Source organism: Artibeus jamaicensis, unplaced genomic scaffold (assembly GCF_021234435.1).
Source record: "Artibeus jamaicensis isolate MK-2021 breed Jamaican fruit bat unplaced genomic scaffold, CSHL_Jam_final scaffold_369, whole genome shotgun sequence".
In the NCBI taxonomy this organism is placed as follows: Eukaryota; Metazoa; Chordata; class Mammalia; order Chiroptera; family Phyllostomidae; genus Artibeus; species Artibeus jamaicensis.
The window spans coordinates 2,808,304-2,831,076 of record NW_026522042.1 but is presented as its reverse complement, the minus strand read 5'-3'; the positions used below and the strand labels follow the sequence as shown (position 1 = coordinate 2,831,076).

General features: G+C 51.5%; 1 protein-coding gene across 1 annotated transcript in view; it reads left to right on the top strand.

Annotated features, from left to right (window-relative positions):
* ITGA2 (integrin subunit alpha 2) overlaps positions 1-22,773 on the top strand; it is a 79,864-nt gene that overhangs the window by 53,124 nt on the left and 3,967 nt on the right. The window contains exons 17-29 of the mRNA XM_037145114.2: positions 2,642-2,793; positions 5,127-5,237; positions 5,783-5,865; positions 6,495-6,636; positions 7,559-7,651; positions 8,255-8,331; positions 8,415-8,498; positions 12,028-12,130; positions 13,502-13,612; positions 14,471-14,575; positions 15,830-15,943; positions 19,358-19,447; positions 22,608-22,724. Of these exons, the coding sequence (XP_037001009.2) occupies positions 2,642-2,793; positions 5,127-5,237; positions 5,783-5,865; positions 6,495-6,636; positions 7,559-7,651; positions 8,255-8,331; positions 8,415-8,498; positions 12,028-12,130; positions 13,502-13,612; positions 14,471-14,575; positions 15,830-15,943; positions 19,358-19,447; positions 22,608-22,724 (1,382 nt within the window). The remainder of the gene's footprint in view (positions 1-2,641; positions 2,794-5,126; positions 5,238-5,782; positions 5,866-6,494; positions 6,637-7,558; positions 7,652-8,254; positions 8,332-8,414; positions 8,499-12,027; positions 12,131-13,501; positions 13,613-14,470; positions 14,576-15,829; positions 15,944-19,357; positions 19,448-22,607; positions 22,725-22,773) is intronic.

Below are 22,773 nucleotides of genomic sequence, written 5' to 3'. Positions count from 1 at the left end.
GTAGAGGTGTCGGTGTGAGTACCAGACATCAGCCCTGCTCTTCGGGACTCAGTGAGCACGAGATGGTGACAGCCACACAAAAGGACACATAATTCTCGCCCTGTGTCTTTCGTTTTCTAAAACCACAGAATTGAGTAGAAGCCTGAGATGTGTTCTCAGCCGGGGACAGGGAGGAAACCCGTGGGCCCTTGTCAGCAGGAATTGGTGTTGTCTCTCGGACTGGCCCGGGCATCTCGGGGCCTGGCTGGGGTCCGCCTCCTCTCTCACGTCTTTCCTCATCGCCACACTGCCCCCTCATCCCACCCCGCCCGCCATGGTGCCTGCCACGCGCAGCAGTCGGCTTCACATTCGGTTGGTGACCTTCTTTGCTGCTGCCCTGTGGGTTCTGTCCCCTCTGCATCCGTCTCGGGCCCTAAACTTTAGGCGCCGGTAGCTCCTCCAGGTGTTTCACTCCGCAGTAAACAAACAAACTCGTGTGAAGACTGAAAACAGAGAAGCAGGCTGTTTGTCAGCGTGGAGGCTGAGCACGTGAAGCAGCGGTCCGGGTCACTTCTTGGCACACTGTCCGTACTGCCCCATTTTCACACCTGTCTGGCACATTCCTTTCGCACTCAAACGCCGACCCAGCTCTGCCTGCACACCCACCTGCGCAACTGTGGGCACGCTGAGTGGCCCAAAGTAACAGATAACCTGGCGACTGTCCTCAGCAGTACTGTAGTCATTGTCTGGGGGACAATTCCCACAGAAAATAAAGTCGTGACTGCGAGGTGATGGGTGCGTTGTGGGTACCTTACGGTGACTACCAATTTGCAACATACATGGATACGGAGTCACTACTTTTTACACCTTAAACGTATACGGTGTTTCTCACAAGTCAGTGATATCTCAATACAGGAGGAAGAGTCCGTCTCAAAGATTAGTTTGGAAAATATGTCGGGTGGCGGAAATGGCCGACGGGTCCCCTGTCCTGGCGGGAGGAGGGTCCCTGCCCTCAGAGGATTTCCTCTCTTCTGCGCACAGTCTGGCATCTCTGGGTGCCTCCCTGTTTATTGGGCACCTTTGCCCTTCCCTGATAACGCCAGTGCACACAGACATGCAGTATGTACGATGTGACTCCCGTGTTCATGGCCTTAACGTGTGGATCTGTGAAGTGTGGGGTCTCCATTATCTGTTGCATTGGGTTCACACTGCAGGTTCAAGGTTAATGAAATAAAAAGTTACTGCCTCCGAGACTCCGTGCCGCCTTCCCCAAGTTGCTAGGGACAGAAACGGAACAGTGGCATCGTGTGTGCTAACTGGGTCCTGGCCACGATCACCGCCTCATCGTCGCTTTTCCTTTGCCTTATTTTTACTACATGTTTTTAGTTCACTTGACTCTCTTATGTTTTATCCTTCTTTGCTGATCTCCTTAAGTCATTGGAGCAAGAAAAATCATACAACATTTCTGTAGATATTCTAAAGGTAACATCTGCAGTTAACATTTTCAGAAGTCTACTCAACCTTTAAAATACTGACCGTAATAAAATGAGATCGAGTTACCCAGTTGGTGCTACGAATGGTGCCGGATCTTGCTCGATTTTAGCTTGCGGTCAGCAGACTTCAGCTGGTGAGAGTTTAGACATTGGTTTCTTTTTGAAAACAATATATTTATTTATTTTCAGAGAGGCGAAGGGAGGGAGAAAGAGACTGAGAGAAACATCAGTGTGTGGTTGCCTCTTGTGCGCCTCTCACTGGGGACCTGGCCCAGAACCCAGGCATGTGCCCCAACTAGGAATCGAACCAGCAACCCTTTGGTTCTCAGGCTGGTGCTCAATTCACCGAGCCACACCAGCCAGGGCTAGACATTGGCTTCGGACGTCAGTTTTTATCATATTGGTTTTTCCATTTCCTCTTCCCTGGGTTGGTGTCGTTATCTGTTCTATTGATGAGTCAGTGGAGGTTCAAAGAGGTTGAACACACTGCCTGCACTCACACCGCTTGTAAAAGCAGAATGAGGACGCCAACAGCGTCTGATCAGAACCTCGTCGCTGCCAGGCTGCGTGCCTTTCCCCAGGAAAGCGCCTGGACACGCCCGGCCCCACGCATGCTCCCCTGCGGCACTCAGCTCCCCCTGGAGTACAGTGAACCCTCGCACCTGCGGAGACGGCAGGAGCATGGGCTCTGGCCTCCGAATCACCCGATTTTGTATCGGCTCTTGCCCTCACTGTGTGAACTGAGGTGAATTATTGGCCTCTTTCATTCTGTTCATTGTCCGAAAACTAGGGTACCGATGCCCTCTTTCCCAGAGAGCTGTGGAACTCGAGTCAGGTAACGTGGAAGAATGTGTTCCGTGGTGGGCGCTCAGTAATTGTTTCTTCCTTTTCGTGCCGTCGTGTTCCGAATGACACTTGGAAGCCAGAGTGTGAGGGGCTGACTCCACCAGCGTCACCAGCAGCTGGTGGCTGTTCTGCTGGACTTCACCCCACTCCAGCCACGTCTCTTTGAGTCACACTTCTTTGTATCCATAGTCACATACGTCACCAGAGCTAGAATCGCTGTTTTTATATTTCCTTGTCTTTCACCCAAGAAGACACGATTAAAACTGGGATGCTTTTTCCTTTGAAAAAGTCTGTAAGGACGTCTTTTATGATTTTTACCATAGTCATTACGTATAACGTCACAATTGACGCAGACCTGTACTCGTCCAGAGTCACCTCCAGGGGCTTGTTCAAGGAAAACAATGAGAGGACCCTGCAGAAGAACGTGGTCATCCGTCAAGCACAGACTTGCTCCACCTTCATCATCAACATACAGGTGAGGCCTCAGTGTCTTCCCTCCCTCTCACTTCTCCCATCTGATCCCCCGGACCAGCTGCAGTGGAAATGAGGAGTCAGGAAAGGCCTGTTTTTCTAATGAAAGCTTTTCTGTTCTAGGAGCGGGGTCCATATTTCCTTTGCTTGTATCATGGTCACACTCCATTATTAATCAGTCAGTGGCACTAAATTTCATCTGGGAGGCTAAACAGGGCTAAATACAAGGTTCTTAAAGACATCAGGACAGAGTGCTTTATTAGATATTTAACAGGCAGGTTTGGTTGACCATAAGTTTTATTTTGACATTTTTTCCTATCTCAGAAAAATTGTCTTCATTTTTAAGGTGCTGACAAGAACGATTTCAACTGTTTTTCCATGATTGGATTTCATTAACAAAGGTGACAGATGGTAGAGTTTCGGGGCCAAATGATTGGCTCTAATCTCGGGCCAGTTCCTCTCACTCAAATGGATTTAGAAAATCTCCCAAATAGGAAAATGCTTTTGCAAGAGGAGAAAACTTCCAACAGGAAATTTACTTTATGAATTATATACATAGTTCCCCCTGGAAACCACATAATTGTTTGAGAGTGTAATTTACTCAGGAAACCATCTTTGAAAGAGCCGTTTAAGGACTTTTCTACAATGTGGTTGTCAGAGAGTGTGAGATGCACAGGAATTGCCAAGGAGACTTTTATACAGTGGGTATTCTGGGCCCTCCCCCCAGAAATGTGGGGGTTGAAGGTCAAGGAGTATGCAGGCTTTGGGGGCACCCCCAGCTATTTCCAGGGTAGATGGGTCATGCACAGGCCACATCACAGGAGATGCCAACTGGGTACAGAAGCTAGAAGCATAGCCAGCGGATGCCTCAAGCTCAGCTGTGCGTTTTTCCAGTTAGAGGTTTCTTGTCTGCGGAGGTCTGGACCTTTCTGTCATTCAGGGGCCAGCTGTATCCGTCACTTAAAGGGAAACAGGCTGGTTTCCATTCTCTGCCCTCCCTGAGCTGACGGGTGGCTCTGATGAAACGTGTCACCTATAGTCGGGGAACGAGAGGGCCCAGTCGTTCACACGAGACTCCATTCCTTCTCGTGTGAGAAGCTTTCAGAAGTTGCAGGCTGTTTCTGTTGCTAGGAGATAGTGTTTCAGCTGTCACCATATTTGATACCAATACGAGGTCCGTCATTCGTGCCAGTCCTGAGTCAGGTGAGGAAGTGTTTCCTTGGAGCCGGGCCTCCAAAGGGCTGGGGACAGGAGCAGTCCCTGCCATCAGCGGAGCTGGTAACAAGCGCTTACCACTCCGGAAAAGGCGAAGTCAGGTCTCGGTCTGCCCCATCGGTGCCTGGTTCTCTCCTGACCAGGACGGGGAGGGTGTTTGCTCGGGGATTGCTGGACGGCACTCGCAGCCCCATTTGGACATTTTTACATTTTTCGTTGGGCAGGGTGCCTCAGAAACCAAAGTCCCGAGAAACACAGCCAGCCCCACCCCCTACACTGAAGACCAGGTGCAGAGGGTGTACCGGGTGGCCTTGGTTCCGTGACTACCGGCCAAGGCGTGCAGCATCTTACCTGTGCAAGGGGAGAGCAGCTCCTAACAGTCGGCTGGAGCTGAAAGCTGGGGGGCTTGGTTCCTGGTATGGGCACCCCCCAGATCGGGCCTTGTAGAGCAGAGTTAGGTTCTGACTGAGGAAGGGAACCTTCTCCATCACCCTGAGCACCGTCCCTGTGAGGCCATGGTTTTCCTTTCCTGAGGTTTGCTCAGGACCCCTGGGGACACCCAGGCCTTGGCCATGGGAGTGGAAAGGCCAGAGCCAATGACCTGAGAGACAGACACTGACACAGGGGTCTTCTGAGCATTAAAACTGGACGTACCCTCTAAGTATCTATGATCCCCTCTGCACATGTGATGAGATTACTGAGGATTAGCCAAGAATCGCTGCTTCTCATTTTTACGGAACCCGAGTCTTTAGGTTTCTTAGTAGTGGGGAGGTGGAGAACGGAATTAGGGCAGAAGGGAAGAAGCCAGAGTCTTGAAAATTCGCAACAAGACTGTGGCCATTTTCTTGTTCTAAAGTAGAGGATGTCCAACCTGTGGCCCACAGGTCACCTGCAGCCCAGGATGGCTGTGAATGAGGCCCGACACAAAACCATAAATTTACCTAAAATGTTATGAGATTCTTTTGTGATGACATGTCATTGTGTATTTCACGTGTGGCCCGAGACAACTGTTCTTCCTCCAGTGTGGCCCAGAGACACCAAAAGGTCGGACACCCCTGTTTTAAAGCTTCTGTGTGCTAATCCCCTGACCCTGTGTTTGTGTGCACACGCGCGTGTGTTTAGGAGCCCTCGGACATCATCAGCCCCTTGGACCTGTGCGTGAACATCAGCCTGGCAGCCCCGGGCTCCAGCCCCGCCCTCGAAGCCTACTCCGAGACCGCCAAGGTCTTCAGCGTAAGTGCCGCCGCCCGGCCTCAAGTTCACTCCCACTGAGCTTCTCGAAGCTCGAGGCTGCTTGACACATGCTTAGGGCATAGCCTTTACATTGTTAACCTTCTGAATGAAATGCAGTTGGTTGTGTGTACAGCATGTGACTTCCACGGAGGCCGAGATTTTTGTCCTCCTTGGTCTCTGCCCCATTCCCCCCGAGCCTGGTGAGCCTTGCCTGGCCCACCGAAGGGGGTCCGTAGACACGCATTGGAGAAATACGGAGCAATAACGCAAACACCTTAGAAAGTGAAACGTTACCAGCAGCTGTGAAGTTCCCTGCAGGGCCCCCCACCCCCGGCAAACCTGCATCCCCCTGGGGAGTCATCTCCTTGAATGTGGCACTGATCATTGCTTTTCTTTCCCATGTTGCTAAACGCGTACAGATCCTCCCTAAGACTCTGTTCGGTTTGGTGTGGTTCTGAGCCTCGCGTGAATGGCATGATGCCGTGTGTGCTGTGCCGCGCTGCGTGTCCTCACGTGTATGTGTCTGGGACTGTTCCCCCTTGCAGGTCCCTTTCTATAAGGACTGCGGAGAGGACGGACTGTGCATCTCCGACCTAGTGCTCACGGTCCAACAGGTGCCAGCTGCTCAGTAAGTCTTCCTTTAAAGCCCGGTGCAGCCCTGGCCGATGTGGCTCAGTGGGTTGGGCGTGGTCCCTGAACCACAAGGTCGCTGGTTCAATTCCAGGCCGGAGGACATGCCTGGGTTGTGGGCCAGGTCCTTGGTTGGGAGCGTGTGAGAGGCGACTAATGGGTGTCTCTCTCCCTCTTCCTCCCTCCTTTCCCCTCTCTTTAAAAGTAAGTAAATGGAATCTTAAAAAAAGTAAAGTTCAGTGTAAAATGTAGAAATAAAGGACACATTCATTTGCGTTATTCAAGTGAATGTTTATGGAGATTTTTTTACGAAAGAAATATTCAAAACCTTTAAAACCTAAATCTCAATTTCTACCATTATGTAGCTGTAAGGCAACAAGAGGCATTAAACCGTCCATACTCAGGTGGTTCCTTTTCCTGCAGCATCATTAAAGGCAGCGAAGCAGAAAGCCCCATAGCACCTTATTTATTGTCAGCATCGTTTTGCGATGAAATAGTTTATCATTAAGCAATTTTCTCAGTATTCAAAATAAATGGGAAGAGTTTGTTTGGGAAGTGAACGAAGTGTGTGAATACCAGCCCCCTCTTCCCCGCGGTGACTTTCCCCCTTTCTCCCCTTTTTAACAGAGGACAACCCTTCATTGTCAGCAACCAAAACAGAAGGCTGACCTTCTCGGTGATGCTGAAGAACGAGAAGGAGAGCGCCTACAACACCAGGCTGGCGGTGGACTTCTCAGAGAACTTGTTCTTTGCGTCCATGTCCATGCCGGTAGGTGGTGGCGTCCGTGTTCCCGGGGTCCCTTGCCAGTCCCGACTGGGTGGCTCCTGGTGAGTTAAACCCCAGGAGGACCGGCCGGCTCTGTGTCTAGGCCCGTTCCCTCTGCCCCGAGACTCGCCGTGTGGCTGCAGTCCCGGCGTAACCCCCGGCCACCTGCGTGGCACGGCCGCTGGGTGGGGCTGCACTCGCTCCAGGCAGTTGGAGTCCCACAGCCCAGCCATGGTGCTGTGGCTGCCAGGACGACACATTCCTGCCAGGTCACCTAATCGGGTCAGCCTGATCGCTATTCCAGGAGTGCACTTGACCACGAATGCTCCCCGGGCCCTCCCAGGCCACCGAGCTTTGAAAGGGAGAAGAGAGAAAAGCTAAGATTTTCCAAATTAGCCACCTGCTTGACAAAGGAATTCTGAAAGCATCTCATCCAGTTTAAAGTCAGTGTGGACTTAATGGATCCAGGGTCCTCAACCTGTTCTGACTTCGGCGTTTAAGTTTCCTATGCAAAATGACAGCTTTTTACTGTAAAGAGAAAAGGAAAGGAAGCTAAAAAAAGAGTCTTTAGATTATTTAAAATATAAACAAACACCAGCATATGATCTTGTTTTTTTTCTCGTGAAACTACCAAGTTCAAACCTATTAGGAGAAAAGTATACATTAAAGACAGCCTTTCTGATATTGGATTCAAGTTCCTATGTGCTTAGGAAATATAAGAGCTTTCCTTCTGGGGAAAGTAAATCCTGTGGCTCATGGGTGTTCTGCTTAGCCGTGAAACAGCCTCTTAGCCACCTGGACGATGCCTGTGTCCTGGGGGACAGAAGCTTACTCCGGTATGAACCCATCTTGCCGCTGCAATGCCCAGGTGGCCCGCACACACGCGTCACCCACTAATGACTCGTTGTCTCCTGCTCTCCTGCAGGGGGATGGGACAGAAGTCACGTGCCAGGTTGCGTCCTCTCAGAAGTCTGTGGCCTGCGACGTAGGCTACCCTGCGTTGAAGCGGGACCAGCAGGTACAGCTTGCGTTTCCTCCTCGAACCCATGCCAGCCCCTCCTTGGCACAAGCGCTGACACCCCAACATGCCGTCCTCCTTGGGAGGGGCCACCATTTTATAGGCATCACGACATAACCGGTGACGTATTTAGAGGAAGAGTTTAAAATCTGAAAGTTTTCTTTAAGTTACTAAAGAAAGCGAGGTTCTCCCTAGGCAGTTCCTTCCAAACACACAGCACAGGGGAAGGTCTTTCTCGATGGGCACGTTGACCAGCATTGGTCCCAGTGCCGCCCCCCGGGGCCCAGTGGTCCTTTGCTGACCCCTGATGAGCAGATTTCACATCCACACAAAAGCTTCCGAATTCGGACACGTGGACGTACATGCCCGAGATGGGAGCCCTGGTCCGTGTCAACTGAAAGCTCAGCCCTTGCAAGCCTGCAAGTGAGGCATGAAGCGAGGTGGACAGGTACTTACCCCTGCTACCAATTCAGAAGCTTGCGGTAGATGAAATTCTGAATTAAACCGGGGAGGGGGGGAGCTCGACTTCCGTGGGAGACTTGTTTCTCATGTTGGCCCGAGTCCGGAGCATCACTCATGGATGAGTTTTACTTTCATGTGCAGGTGACATTTACTGTCAACTTTGACTTCAATCTGCAAAACCTTCAGAATCAGGCGGCCGTCAGTTTCGAAGCCTTAAGGTAAAGCATAAGGAAGTGTTCAGTGGGTGGCTTTTCTGATACTTCTCTCTGAGTAATTAATTCCCTGATGCTTGTTTCCGTAGCGAAAGCGACGAGGCAAACGCGGCGGACAATTCAGTCGGCTTCCAAATCCCTCTGCTGTACGATGCCGACATTCACATAACGAGGTAGGGGCCGCCACGGGCAGCCTGCGACCACTGGGGCCACGCCGGCACCGACACGTCTGGCTCCGGGACTCCACGGGTCCTCTGGGGCCTGTTTCCTAGCTGGAGAAGGGGGTTGAAATGCTTTTCCCTCGTCAACTCAGACAGAAGTCCAGGGACATCCTGACCCCTAGGGGAGCCCAGAGCCACCCCAGGGTTTTGACCAGAATGACGCCAGAAAGGCAGGGGACGACCCTTCTGGTGCAGGCCGGGGAAACCCTCCTGGTCCCCAGACGGGCTGCAAACTGCCCCGATGTCAAAGCGGAGCTCGGGCCGAGAGTTCCGGCCGCGCTGTCCAGGCCCCTCTCCTGTCCACACGAGGACCCCAGCGGTGTCCCCATCCCCGGGTGCTGAAGCCCTGAGCACAGTGCTGTGCACATAGTCGGTCCACAAATACTGACTCTAGTCACAGAAATAAGTAATTTCTGGGTAGAAAACTGCCGACCTAACGGACCAAGGGTTTCTTCCAACCAAGAGGAAACGGGGCCTTTCCCGAAGGAGGTCACCCGTGAGGAGACGCCCTGCGCCCCTTTCTCGCCGGCCCCAAGCGGGAGAACTCGGAGAGCGCGGAGCAGAATGGGGTCGGTGTTCCTGCTCTTCATGAATCATTCAGGGGGATAGGTGTCTTGAGACATGAGTGACACATAAACACCACCGGAGCTAGCAGGTTGACGTTGTCACCTTCACTCCTGCTTAGAAGCGAGGCGGTTTCTGGAGGCAGACATTCTGGGGGCACAGCTGTGCAGGGACAAGGGCCACAGGGGACGCCCATCTCCTGGCCTTGGGACCCGGGTTCTCTTCCTGGCGAGGCTGCCTCCCAGCATAGATCGGTGACTGTGGATGGCATGCAGCAGCATGTGCCCGAAAAGCCAGGCTGCCAAGTGTCCGGGGACAGGAATTCTCCAACTCCCACGTCACCGCAGCCCCTGAATGTGGTGGGGGAAGGGTCTCCTGCAGATCCCGGAGCAAAAACAGTGAGGAAAGTATGCTTAAGCCCGAGACGCATGAGCAAAGGGGAAAAGAATGCTTCTGCACCAGGCGAGTCTCGAGCATAAAAGCAGAAGCAAAGTGCAGTCCAAGTCGCCGGCCCTGAGAAATTAATCAGCGGCCACGGGCTCCGGCGCCCCTCGGCTGCTGGAGGAGGAACTGAGGACACCAGCGGCCGGGGTGATGGATGGGACACATTACTCGAAGTTTTCTTTCCTCCCTAGATACTGTTTCTGTTTCTTTTTTAATCTTCACCCGAGGATACAGTTATTGATACTAGAGAAAGAGGGAGGGAGAGAGAGAGCAACATTGGGGTGAGGGAGAAACGTCAATCAGTGGCTTCTTGTATGCCCTGACCAGGAATCGAACCCACGACCTGAGCTCCCAGGCCAGGGCCTAAATGCTTTTTCTTAATGCAGTCTTCGTATTACAGACTACACTCTCCACCATGAGCAGTTTTTCAGGTATTTTACCACGGAATAAGTATAAGATTCGAGTGGTGCTTCTTTGTCTCAGTTTTGTATTTTTTGTGATGGTAACTTGGACTCTAAGATGTTCTGATCTTTAAAAAGTATCACACAGTTTAAAAAACTAATAGGAAGAATTACGAAGACTAAAGCTAATGTGGCTTCTTGATCATACCACCCAGACAATTCCTGTTTGTTTAAAAGAAAGACATTAAATGCACACGGATGGAAAACCCAAACCTTCGAGAAAGCCACGCAACAGAAAATGAAATCATTCCTCCCGCCCGCCTCCACCACCCCGCAGGTGACTGACTCACCCGTGTGAGAACACCTCCCAGATGCGGGTTTGTTCTGCTGCCGGGACCTGAGCATCTCACACACACCCATGTTGTTTACCCAGGTCGAACGACAGAGCTTTTCTGGGCCTTGCTCTTATATCACCCTAGAGAAATCTGTATCAGCACACACAGCTCCAACTCATCCTGTTCCTGGCTAGATTGTAACTTATGTAACCAATTTAATGTTAATGAGATACTTCGACTTTTGCATTTTTATTTTGTTTCATCATCACAAGCAATGCTGGAGGGAAGAAAAACATTTTTAAACAAATATCTGTGCAAGCTTTTTGAAAAAAAGCCCTTCCCCATTGTTGAGGGTAACCTTTAACAACCACTTTGGTACCGTATAAACGTGAAGCTCTGTTGTGCAAATGTGATGGTTGGGAACGGGATGGTGGTAGAATTATTTCTGAAACGGAATCCCCTGGATTTAGTTAACTGCTATTGTAAATACATTGACCAACACTTAAGTGACTTAAGGAAAACCTACGTAACTGATGGGCAAATGTTAGATCTCTTCAAAATGCAAAAGCAAAGCTATTAATCAACCTAGAAATGGGTGTCCTTGGGGCCCCACAAAGACCTCGGTCAGGGGGGTGTCCTGCCCCGGCAGCCAGTTTCCTGCTTCACTGCCCCAGCAGTGCCCCCAACCCAACGGAAGGCTGGAGGGTCTTTGTTCCTCTCACACACGGGACCATCACAAATACCGCATTTACTTAGGACTCCCTAAGCTGTGTTTTCCTTTTGAGAATTTGGAAAAGTGTTTTTTTCTAAAGGGCATTTAAAGAAGAAAAAGGCAGTGTTTTCAGAAAACAAATCCAACATCTCTGTCTCAGAAACCGTCCTAATTTTTTTTAGGGAATATAATCTATTCTATAATTAGGATAGATTATGTGGTGGGAATAAATACTGCTTCTCAGCCTCTTCCCCAGCTCCCCGACCCCTCCCCCACAAAGCCGCCTCGGAATCCAGCCTCACAGCCCCAGAAGTGACTGGTCCTGTGGGGTCCCCGGGCCGGGTCATCACTGCAGCTGGCAGCCCCCCAGCAGAGAGGTCAGGTCTGTCCGGGGCCTCTAGGTCTCGTCTCATAAAACCTCTGGGCGGGCCATTGAAGGGTGGTCTCTGTGCTGACGGAATCAGACCGGCTGATCCAACTCGGCCGAGAAGCACTGGCGTTGTTCTGGAACTGGAGAAGGAGGGGAAGGAGGACCAGTGAGAAGGAGTCATTCCTGTGTCACGGGCGTCCAGGAAGAGGAGTGCCAGAGCGCCAGCCAGTGCTCTGCCGCCGTGTCCCCACCGCACCCAGTGGGGGATCCTCTGCTGGGAAATCCACTCATCCGCTCCGTGGGGACCAGCTGTCTACCCCATGAACACCCTGGTCTGGGTAACGGCCATCGAGAGAAGAGTCCCCATCAGTCCCAAAGCAACGACGGCTGTGTTTACTTGGGAGGCCACACAACTGACAAGTGCACAGCACAGACACCCCCAGCAGGCAGCCCAGGAAGGGGCTTTGAGAAGAGTGTGGTTTAGCCTCAGACGGGCGCTGGGCCACGAGCGCTTAATAAGCATGTGTCTCCATTTCACGTTTCTGTGCCTAAATGTAAACTGTTTTGCTTGTAACATGTGCTAGAGACAGTTAAGTGACAGAAGTACTAAGTTTCGAGAAGAACAACAAAACTAAAATATCTGGCTTCACAACAGGTCGACCAACATAAATTTTTATGAAGTGTCGCCAGATGGGAACGTCCCCTCCGTGGTGCGCAGGTTTGAAGATATCGGCCCCAGCTTCAACTTCTCCATTAAGGTTGGTGCACCCGTCATGGGGATGGGAAGTCGGGAGGAGGGGAAAGAATAGACTCAGGCCAGGAAGAGAAGGAAGGAAAAAGAAGTTGAAACAAACTGGGGGTCCCTGACTTGAGCACACGTGACATTGCAGGGGGGGGGACTTGCCCAAGTGCGGGTCCCTGGGCTCCGTCCTCAGAGCGTCCCAGGTGCGATGGGCCTAAATGGTGCGTTTGTGACAAGTTCCAGCAACCCTGATGGTGGGCCCAGCGGCCACACTCGGAGAGTCCCTGAGATGGACCACAGATGTGAGGTTCCAGGCTCAGCGAGAGGTCATGGATGTGTTATGAAAGAAAACGTTCAACGTTACCCCACGGAATGTTGGTGCGATGGCATTAGTGTGGGTGGAAGCGTCCAGAATAGGATCAGTGCGCCGGGGGCCTTTGGGGCCGCTGCCATTCGATAGCTTACGGTTTGTGTGCAGCTGTGCGTTTTGTAGTCAGCTCAGTGGTGTCTAATAATATCGTAAAATCTATTTGATTGTCTATTAGTATATGCAGTCATTAGTCTAAAGATTATTATCAACTATGTACAGAGCAATTAATATCTAAAAGGAACTATTTTATAATATAAATCACAGAAACTTTGGAAAGTAAAAAGAAAGTTCATCTACCCCCCTGAGTCTGTACAATTTCCTTTTGTACATTTCTTACTCGTCTGTTAAATGATTGCAACCCTGCAGTTTGGTGACTTAAGAAAAAAAAACCTTTAAGCGAGTCTTGATTTGCGATCCGGGTACTGGAATGTACATGCGTGGCGTGGGCACCTGCCTCTGTAAGGAACCCGTCAGTCCGTCGGCAGCGACCGTGAGGCAGCGGTCAGGGGTGTAACACGCACCAGTCTCTGTGTCCGGAGCTTTGCCCGCATTGGCCCACGTGACCCCGCATGGGGAGGAGGTCGGTTAAGGTTACTGTTCCCCTGCGTGTCACCCATGGACAGCAGTGCGGTGCCTGTGGGGGAGGAGGGCATAAGGGGACTAAATGGCGACGGAAAAAAATACATTACGATTAAATTTTAAAAATAAGTAAAGTGCTTAACAACCAGTAGGACACAAGCACCGGCCAGAGCGGACAGACTGCCCACCAGTGAGAGCGGGCGTTCTACCTGTGTCCTACCTGAGGTGCTGATCGTGTTTATTTCCGGGGACCAGGGAGGTGCTCGGAGGCCCTGCCCGGGCCACTCCGGCATCGGGAGCTGCCTCGTGCTCCGGCAGCCCAACACCGCAGATGGCGGATGTTTTTAACCATCTCCTAAGTCACAAAGTATTCACCGGTTCAGATCGTAGAAGTGAAGATTTTTCCAATAAGAAACAGTTTCCTTCCGTACTTTGCAGGTGGCCACGGGAAGCATTCCGGTAAGCATGGCGTCCGTCACCATCCACATCCCCCAGCTCACCCAAGCAAAGAACCCGCTGCTGTACCTGACGGGCATCCACACCGATCAGGTAAGGGCCACAAGTGGCCTGTAACCATGCACTCCTTCAACCTGGGAGCTCCCACGGCGGGGGGCAGTTTGCCATCTCGGCCAAGCACCGTAGACAGAAAGGAGGAAGGTGACCCGTGCACCCTGGGTGCCGGTTCACGAAACAGTTGCTGGAAGGAGGATGTCAGTGTAAGAAAACAGACACCTGAGTCTAGATGGTCCAAGTGGTTCCTGAAGCCCCGCCTTGGCCAGGTGGGGACCCACCTCCGTCACAGCCCGGGGACAGCTTTGTCATCCGGGAGGTGACAGGCTAAACCTGCGTAGGGGACATGTCGTCTCCTGGCCACCATTAGTAGCTGGAGTTTCCAGCTGACGTCCTCAGCCTGGCTGCTCAAGTCCATCACCGAGGTCACTTTTCGGACACCAGTGATGCCCAGGGCCCCCACCTGCAGCCAACCTGGCGTCTCTCTGGCTACGGCTCCAGCACCTGTGTCTGTGTTTAGAGCCCCCCAGGGGGCTGTGACCTGCTCTGACATGGCCCCCACCGTCCTCAGGCACTTACTGAGCTGGTTCTCGTGTCAAAATCCTAAACCACTGGAGGGAACCCTGAGTTAAGGCACTCTCAGTCATTGTCGCTGCAAGTCTGTCTCAGCACCAGTGAGATCCAGCAGCACCCAGTGAGTCAGGTCCGCAGCATCTGAATGCGTCCCCGTCTGCACAAGCGATGACAGAAGTGTGGCCAGCTCTGCAGCGAAGCTAGCCCAAGGGTCCCCCGTGTGACAATGGGACTGTCATGTGACAGTAGGACTTCCTCCCAGGTAGAAAGGAACCTCATACACTGTTTTGCTTCCTGAGACCAACTGGATGTCCTTTCTCGTAGGTTGGCGACATCAGCTGTGATGCCAAAGTAAATCCACTGAAAATAGGACGGACATCTTCTCCTGTGTCTTTCAAGAGTGAAAATTTCCGGCACGTAAAAGAATTGGTGAGGACCACTTAACACAGTGACAGCTTCCCTCGGGTGTCATGGCTCAGTGTGCCTGGACACAGGCAGCCCCGCCCCCAATTCAGAGATTCCTGTTCGGCCTGTGGGGGGCCAGCGTGCATCAAGGTTAGAGACACACCCAAGGCTGATTAAAGTGTTTTATTTCATGGCGGGTGGAGGAAGCAGGAAACGAGGAGGGTGAAATAGTTTCCTTTTAAAGTAATTACAGTGCAATGACCATAAATGCAATTGAAATCTAATGTGTCAAGATTCCCAGTAGAAACTCATCTCAGCATTTTCCTTATTCTTGTGAAAATGCTGTGATTTCGTAACAGTGTCAGCTGCTAAGTGGAAACAGCACAAACCAAACATGACAACAGAAAGGACCACAAACTGAAGTTTTGGGAAACGTAACGGCTGCCCGCTGGACAGTTCACGAACACGCACGTGTCAGTACCGCTGCACAAATGGACGATGCTACCTTTTTATAGGCCAATATGCCAGTCTGAAACAGACTATTTTTTACAGCAGTTGTAGCAGAACTGAGTGGAAAATACAGAAATTCCCCACCTTCCCCTCCCCCCACACAGGCACAGCCTCCTGCTATCCAACCCCCCCCCCACCAGACGGTGCATTTCTCCCCATTGGTGGGCCCACATCTGAGACGTTGTAATTGCCCAAAGTCCAGAGCTGACCCTGGGTTCCCTCGGGTCGTGGACTCGATTGGTATGGTGACCTGTCTCCAGCACGAGAGCATCACGCACAGTCATTTCACTGCCCGAAAAGTCCTCGCGCTGCGTGCCTCCCTCCCCTGATCCGTGGCAGCTGCCGATTCTTTTACTGTCGCCTTCCTTGAAATCCGAGGAAGGCGTCTTTGTCAGTTACGTTCAGTGACTGAGTTGTGTTGCCTTTCATGGTATCTGTGTCCTCAGTAACTTGCTCACTTAGTACATTGTTGATAAGCACGGATTACTTGTTGTTGTTCGTCGTCAGCAGCAGTCACTAAGCAGGGGTGGTGGACGTCCCTCCACAGGGCCACAGCTGTCGCCTGAGGCCTTCCGTGCAGATGGGGACGGCTGGGCAGAGGGTGGGGACTGGTCCAGTTGGGGGCAGAGCGAAGAGCTTTAACCACAGATCACTCACGGGATTGCCTGCTTCCCTGTGTCCACCCTGTCCTTCTCTGAAACTGTGACTCTTCTTTTTCGAAGCTGCCACTGACCCTCTCTGCTTCCCCCCCGCGACCCCACCCTTAAGAACTGCAGGACCGCCTCCTGTCAGAACGTCACCTGCTGGCTGAGGGACCCGCAGGTCAAGGCCGAGTACTTCCTGAACGTGTCCACCAGGATCTGGAACGGGACTTTCGCTGCAGTGAGTTTTGGTTTTCTTCACTGGGCGGGTCGCTAAGTCCTCAGGCTTCATTGTCGAGAAGTTCCCGTCCCTGGCCAATGTCAGCAGGGCCCACGGAGGCCAGAGCAGCTTCACCCTGAAGCCCAGTGCTGCCTCTCCTTCCAGAGCTTGTCCGGTCTGGCCGGGCCTGGAGTCCCCGCAGTGCCTGCGGGGCACCCCCTCTCAGACTGCACAGCAGCCCTGCACACCTCGGGGTGCCGTGCAGAGGCGCCTTCTGCTGCCCCCCGGGTGTGTGGGGGGCCCTGCCTAGTCTCCCTCCCAGTGCTCCTGACACGTCTGCCTTCCTCCCTTCCTCCGCCGCACCCCCGTCCAAGTGCACAGGACTCTGCCCTCTTCCTGGAACACCAGCCCACCCAGTGGGTGAGCCTGACAAAGGGAAGGACCCCTCTCTCTGCGCTGGAGCAGGCGCCGCCTGCTTCTCCTGATCCACCCTCCTCTGGAGGAAGCCCAGGGCGCACAGGAGTTTTTAGGTCATTTCAGTTTCACGGAAGATTTGAAGGAAGTGCCAAAACAACGTCAGTGTGTTTTCCACTTGGCAGGAGGAGCCCTGGTGCTATCTGCTTTCAGCAGAGGTCTGGGGGCCAGAAGCTGAGTCCGGGACAAAAACTAGAAGGCAGACAGGCTCCTGGAGTCAGACTGCAGCAGTGCCTCTGATGGAGGCTGCAAACCAGAAATTAGGCTGAGGCCTCCGGGGGGCCTGTGGCTCTTGGCAGATTTCTTTTTATGAACAAATCAGTCCTGAAGGCGCTTACCCACCAGACTTTACTCCCCATTTTCTAACCGTTTCATGGTCTCTCCAACAAACCCCCTGCCCTGGTGTGCAGTTTTGCGTCTGATTAGAGAACTACACGCCCAAAACACTTGTCCCTGGAACCAAAATATAAGCAACATTCTTGGATAAAGATATAATAGGAAGAGGAATCGGGAAAAGTGAGGGCGGTGGAGTGAGAAGTCAGGCTTCCTCTCGCTTCCTTCCCTTTATTTCGCTTTCTTGTTAGTTTGCATCTGCTCCCAAGCCTCGGGGGCCCCCAAATCCTGCCGGTGCCAAGCCCGCCCTTCCTCATACCACCGTCCCAGCTGCTGCAGGTCGGTGCTGGGTTTCGCCGCCTGGCTCCGGGCTCCCTGGACGGAGGAGCCGGCGTTCCATCCCAGCGCACTGGCCAGCTGGGAAGGCACCCGGCTGCTGCAAGTCAAAGCAGCCACGCCGACTCTGTAAAAACCATCGGGTTTTTGTTGAGTTTATCTAAAGCAACGTCATTTTAACTGTCAGACTTTTCAAAGTATCTGTGCAAAGGTTTTCAGAAAAAAAAAGGTTTTATTTCTGAGAGCAACGCTCCGGAGAAGTGTGATACTGAGGCTTTTTCAGCGTGGTTACTGTGATGGTTAAACCGAGAAATGACCCTGAGACTTGTCGTCCTGGGTGCATCTCCACCGTGTCTGCAGCCCTTTCCGAGGCCAAGGGGCTGCTCTGGGTGTGAACATGGTCCTCATTTCCTAAATCAGGACCGTTACTGTGCCCCCCCCCTTCTGATGTGCTGCAAATCAAGGCAATGTGACAAGGAGTCTCCTCACCCAGTGACCAAGCAGTCCTCCGAACCGGTGGCGCCGTCGACCGCCATGTGGACGCAAACCCTTGCTGAACGCTGGTCTGGGGCGTGCGTGGGATGTGCCCCTGGCCCAGCTCGCTAGCCCTGCAGACGTCCTGGTGCTGGTGCGGCAGGCCCAGCTCGGGAGAGCAGGTTATCATTCTTGTAAGGGAATTCTTTCCTTCTTAGTCTGTAGGGACTATGAAACCAGCATTCACTTAACCGTTTTTTTTAATTAAACCATTATCAATACCCTTTTTAAAATTGATTTTTGAGAGAGAGAGAGTCATTGATCCATTGTTCCACTTACTGATGCATTCATTGTTTTTTTCTTGTATGTGCCCTGACTGGAGATCGAACCCGCCACCTTGGCTTATCGGGCTGTTGCTCCATGAACCAAGCTCCCCGGCCGGGGCATCCATACCCTTCATGTTCCCCCAGTGAGATTTGTTCCAGAGACGGGATCAGAGTTACTTTCTGATGCAATCTTCCATGTGCAGAAAATGAGGAAGACGAATCAGACTGAGCTAGTGGAAAGGAAATGTGTTGCTCACTTTCTGGACGTGCACTCTCTTCTCCTGGCTCCCGGAGAGAGTTCAGCAAGCTGCCTCTCGGACCACATTGGGTCCCGGGCCCTAGGAACCGGGAAAACCGGGTCCTCAGAGCCAGGGCACGTGGTGGGGCTTTCAAGCCGGGGCACCGCGTTCTACTTCAGAGTAAGCCTCGGGCCCATATTTCCTCACAGAGCAAAGACTATTCACACCGATGATGTAGCCGGTGGAAAACAGATTTATTTTTCTACCACAGATCCAGGGGGGCATGCTGACTTAGTTTACATTAGGTTACTGGAAACATCAGCATAAAGTATATGTGCTTTCTACAGGCCCGCCCTGAGTCCTGTGTTTTTTGGTAGCGACGTTCAGATTAGGAAATCTGAAATGAGGAGCCCTGTTAACATACAGGACAAGCTCAGGGCTCTGCTGCGGACGTGCCTGGTCGAGTTCCAGTGTCCCGTGGAGCAGCGTTGGTTTACACACGTGCACACATAAAGAACAATTCTGTTTCTTTTTAATCTGATCTCCCACGCCGTCATATCCCTTACTGAAGGGAATAGGTTAAAAAAAATCGAGTGTGCTTTGTTTCACTTTTCCAGTCTCGGTTGACACGCAGTATTACTTGGTGTCATTCCAGGTGCACAGCACAGTGGGGAGATAATTGTGTACTTTGCAAAGGGGCTCCCTGATCCTTCCATCCCCACCAGGCGTCACATAGAGTGATGACAATAGTTTTGACGGTGCCCCCTGCCCTGTACGTCTCATCTTCGCACCTGATCTGTAACTGCCGCTTGGCAGTTTTTAGTCCCCTTTTCACCCAGTCTCCCCACCCCTCCCCTCCGGCAGCCATTTGTCCTCTGTCTGTATGAGTCTGTCTCTATAAAAACACTGGTTTGTGATTTCCCCTCATGTTGCCAACCTAAGTTTTTCCCGTGTTAAAAACTTCACTTGTTGTGCAGCCCCGTTTGAAGTCGCCATTGCTGGGAGAGATGTGTGGCCTTGACCTGGGGAGTCTGGGGTTCATTTGCTATGCAGACCCACCACCCACACGTGGAAGTCCCGGGGCGCTCGCCATGTGGCCTGTCCCCTGTCACCGGTTCCAGACACTGAGTGTCTCCAGTCTTCATGTTGGCCTTTGCTCCTGTTCCATGGGGAGATTAATAAATTGTAAATGTGATGAGCTTCATGCCTGAACCTCTGCTGGGATGACACGTGTCCTCTGCTCTGTGTTGCAGTCGGCTTTCCAGACCATACAGCTGACGGCCTCTGCGGAAATCGACACCTACAACCCTCAGGTGTACGTGATCGAGGACAACGCTGTCACGGTGAGCGCTTCCACCCCTCCCGAGGGCTGCAGGGCCCGCTTCTGAGAACTCAGAGTAGGGCTGCTTCTCACCTGCAGGTGCGCAGCGTCGGCTACCGAGACGCTGACCACCTGATGTTTATTACGTTGAGCTTTGGGCAAGGTGTCTGCTCCTTGCCCACCTCCCTGCCCCCACGTGGGCAGCGCTGGGTCAGACGAAGTGTCCCGTGCAAGGCACAGCCCACGGGCCCCCAGCTGCTGTGGCTGCGTTCTCCCCACCTGGACCAGCACCCCTGGGCCTCCCTCCTCCTCCCACTCACACAGAAGGGTCCAGATCTTTGCCCCTAAAATCCAAGTCTTGCTTCTCTGAAGCATCTCGTAGAGTACTTTTAGAGAGAAGTGCTGAAGTATGCTTCATCAATAAGGCATTAAGTAGTAGAGGGCTTCTTTTTCTCTTTTAGCAGTATGCCTCCTTACTGCCACTGCGTGAAATGTCCATTCATGAGGACTGACAGTCTAGAAAACTCTAAATGCTCCCCTTGATTAACAAAAGTTTCACAAAGAAATGTACTTTTGGAGGAAACAAAGGCTCCCTGTTCGGAGAGCTGGCCGGGTCACATCCCCCTCACCCTGGAACTCCGACTAGAAGATTCCGTGTTCGGAGACAGCGGGGGTGCCCTGCCGGCTCTCTGCTGGCACAGCCCCGAGCATTTTCCTCCCAGAGCTTTTGTTAGAAATTGGAAGGCAGTTCCAGACTCTCCCCCAAGACCGGCTTGGCGTCGGTCCCCTACTGCAGCCTGTGAACTTGAGGACAGAGCCAGTGTCCTGTGAGCCCTGGGCCTCTCACTGCCTGAGAGTGGGGGTCACAGCAGGCGTGTCCCACGCTCAGGACAGGGAGAGGGAGTCCACGCCTCAGAGACCGCTCTTCTGTCCCCGGATCCCCCCACCGCGGACCGCGCCCTCTCTGCAGCATGGGGGGGGGGTGGAAAATCAGAAATAGAACCAAAGGAAATGTCACCGTCAAGTTCACAGTGCTATGAACTTAGACTGGGGGGAAAATCACTATAGAGATTTTTAAAGTTCATTTTAGAAAAATGTGGTGTCCAGATAATGCCTGGGCCTTTGCCGAAGTTTTCTTTTTTTTTTCTTTTCTTTCTCTTTTTTTTTTGAAAGCAGTTCTAAATAAATGTATCAAGTGAAACTTCAAATTAACAATGTTAAGGAACTCTGTGAAAAATTTTTCTTTCCCTGGTTTTCTCTGAGAAATACTGATAAATAACAGGGGCTGGCTGCTACATTGTTGTGTCTATGAAAACAGTCTTTGCATCCAAGTAAAAATTAGATAAATTTTAAAAATAATATTTGGAACCCAAACAATAAATTGACCTATCCCTATAGGTTAGTATGTGACTCTTAAATTTGGATGAATCCCAGGCCCAAAATCTGATACAAATCTGATACACGCCCAGGGACCCCTGTAGCTCCGCGGACCCCAGGCTGCGGGGTTCTGGGGCAGAGAGCGGTGGAGCCGTGACTGCCAGAAACCAACGGGCGCGTGCGTGCGTGCGTGCATGCGTGCGTGCGTGACTGCTGCATCCTCGAATTTACAAAGCCTTAGTTCAGCCCTTGAAGGTACAAGGGAAGAGAGACACGGCCACCAAAAGGCCAGACTGAGAGCCCAACTCATCGGCTCTGCGCTGCAAGGCAGCTCTCTGCCCTTGTAATTAGGGCGTAAGCAAGTAAATAAATTAGGCTTTGTCCCCTTGTAGCTCTTTGAGAATATGTTGGGTTGGCCAAAAGTGTCATTTGGTTTTATCTGTATGACGGCTCTAGTAGCACTCGGTTGTCTTTAACTTCATTTGAAACAATTTTGTTAGACTGTATCGTGACAGCTGTCATATTTAGTGTGCATTTAAAAAACTTATCAAGATTGGTGCATTTTTATGTGGCCATTTTTTTTAAGGTTTCATTTATTTATTGTTAGAGAGGGGAAGGAAGGGAGAGAAATGTCAATCAGTTGGCTCTCACACGCCCCCAACTGGGGACCTGGCCCAAAACCCAGGCATGTGCCCTGACTGGGATTCGAACCAGTGACCCTTCGGTTCTCCAGCTGGCACTCAGTCCACTGAGCCACACCAGCCAGGGCATGTGAAGCCATTTTAATATTGAAGATGAAAGAAGATAAGCAACCTTTTCAGCATTTAGACTTTATTATTTCAAGAAAGGTAAAAACACAACTGAAATACAAAAAGATGAATGCGGTATATGGAAAAGGGGCTGTGACTGATCAAATATGTCAAAAGTGATTTGTGTGGTTTTGTGCGAGAGATTTCTCGCTGACAGTGCTTCGCGGTCGGTAGACCAGTTGGCGTTGACACCGATCAAAGCAAGACACTGAGAACAATCAATGTTACACCACACAGGAGACAGCTGACATACTCAAAATATCCAAATCAATAAAGTTTTTGGTGAAAATGAAAAATGTGTCTTTTATTTTATGGGAAAAACCATACAGACTTTTTGGCCAACCCAATACTTTGTGGAGGAAGTGGTTGTGATTCTTTCTACAATTAAAAAAAAACCGACTACACAGTTTTACCATTAAAAGTGAAAGAAAGGGTAGTCATTCCATTACAAAGTCACAGAGACTGCCAGGAAGTGGACGTGAAGAATCAGAGGTCGCCTCAAGGGCAGTCTCATCTCCGTAAAGCACAACCCGAGCCCTGAGATAGCCCTTCTATTTTTAACCGTGTGCGTACCACCCGGTCAGCGTGAGTGGGAGGTCAATGACATCAGCATTTTGGGAGCCCACTTCCAAGGGGCTGTTTCTGCGGTTTGGTCACAGGCCTTTGACTCCCTCCCAGGACCTGGTGCTTTCACCTGATGGTAAAACCGTGTGCAAGATGCTGAAATTCTGTTTCATAAATAATGAATGTGTCCGATGTCATCAGGGGTGGCGCATCTGCTAATACACGTGCAGTTAAAAGAGGGAAACCGGAAAGCGTCCGTTCCTCACCTGCGCTTTGCAGGGGCATTTGGTCTAGAAGTCGTTCTGCACCGTGTAATCGAAGAACAGTCCTGCGCAAGTCGTGTGACCGCCGTGTACGGAACTGGGGAATTGGCGAAGCCGTCTTTCTGGGGGCTAGCACTGGTTAACTCAGCTGTTGTGTGTGTGTTTGCAGATTCCCGTTACGATCATGAAACCCCATGAGAAAGCCGAAGTACCGACTGGAGTTATAGTAGGAAGTGTAATTGCTGGAATCCTGTTGCTATTAGCTCTGGTTGCAATTTTATGGAAGGTAAGAAAGGGTTCTTATTTTAAAAATATGGGGCCCCTGCCCTGGCTGT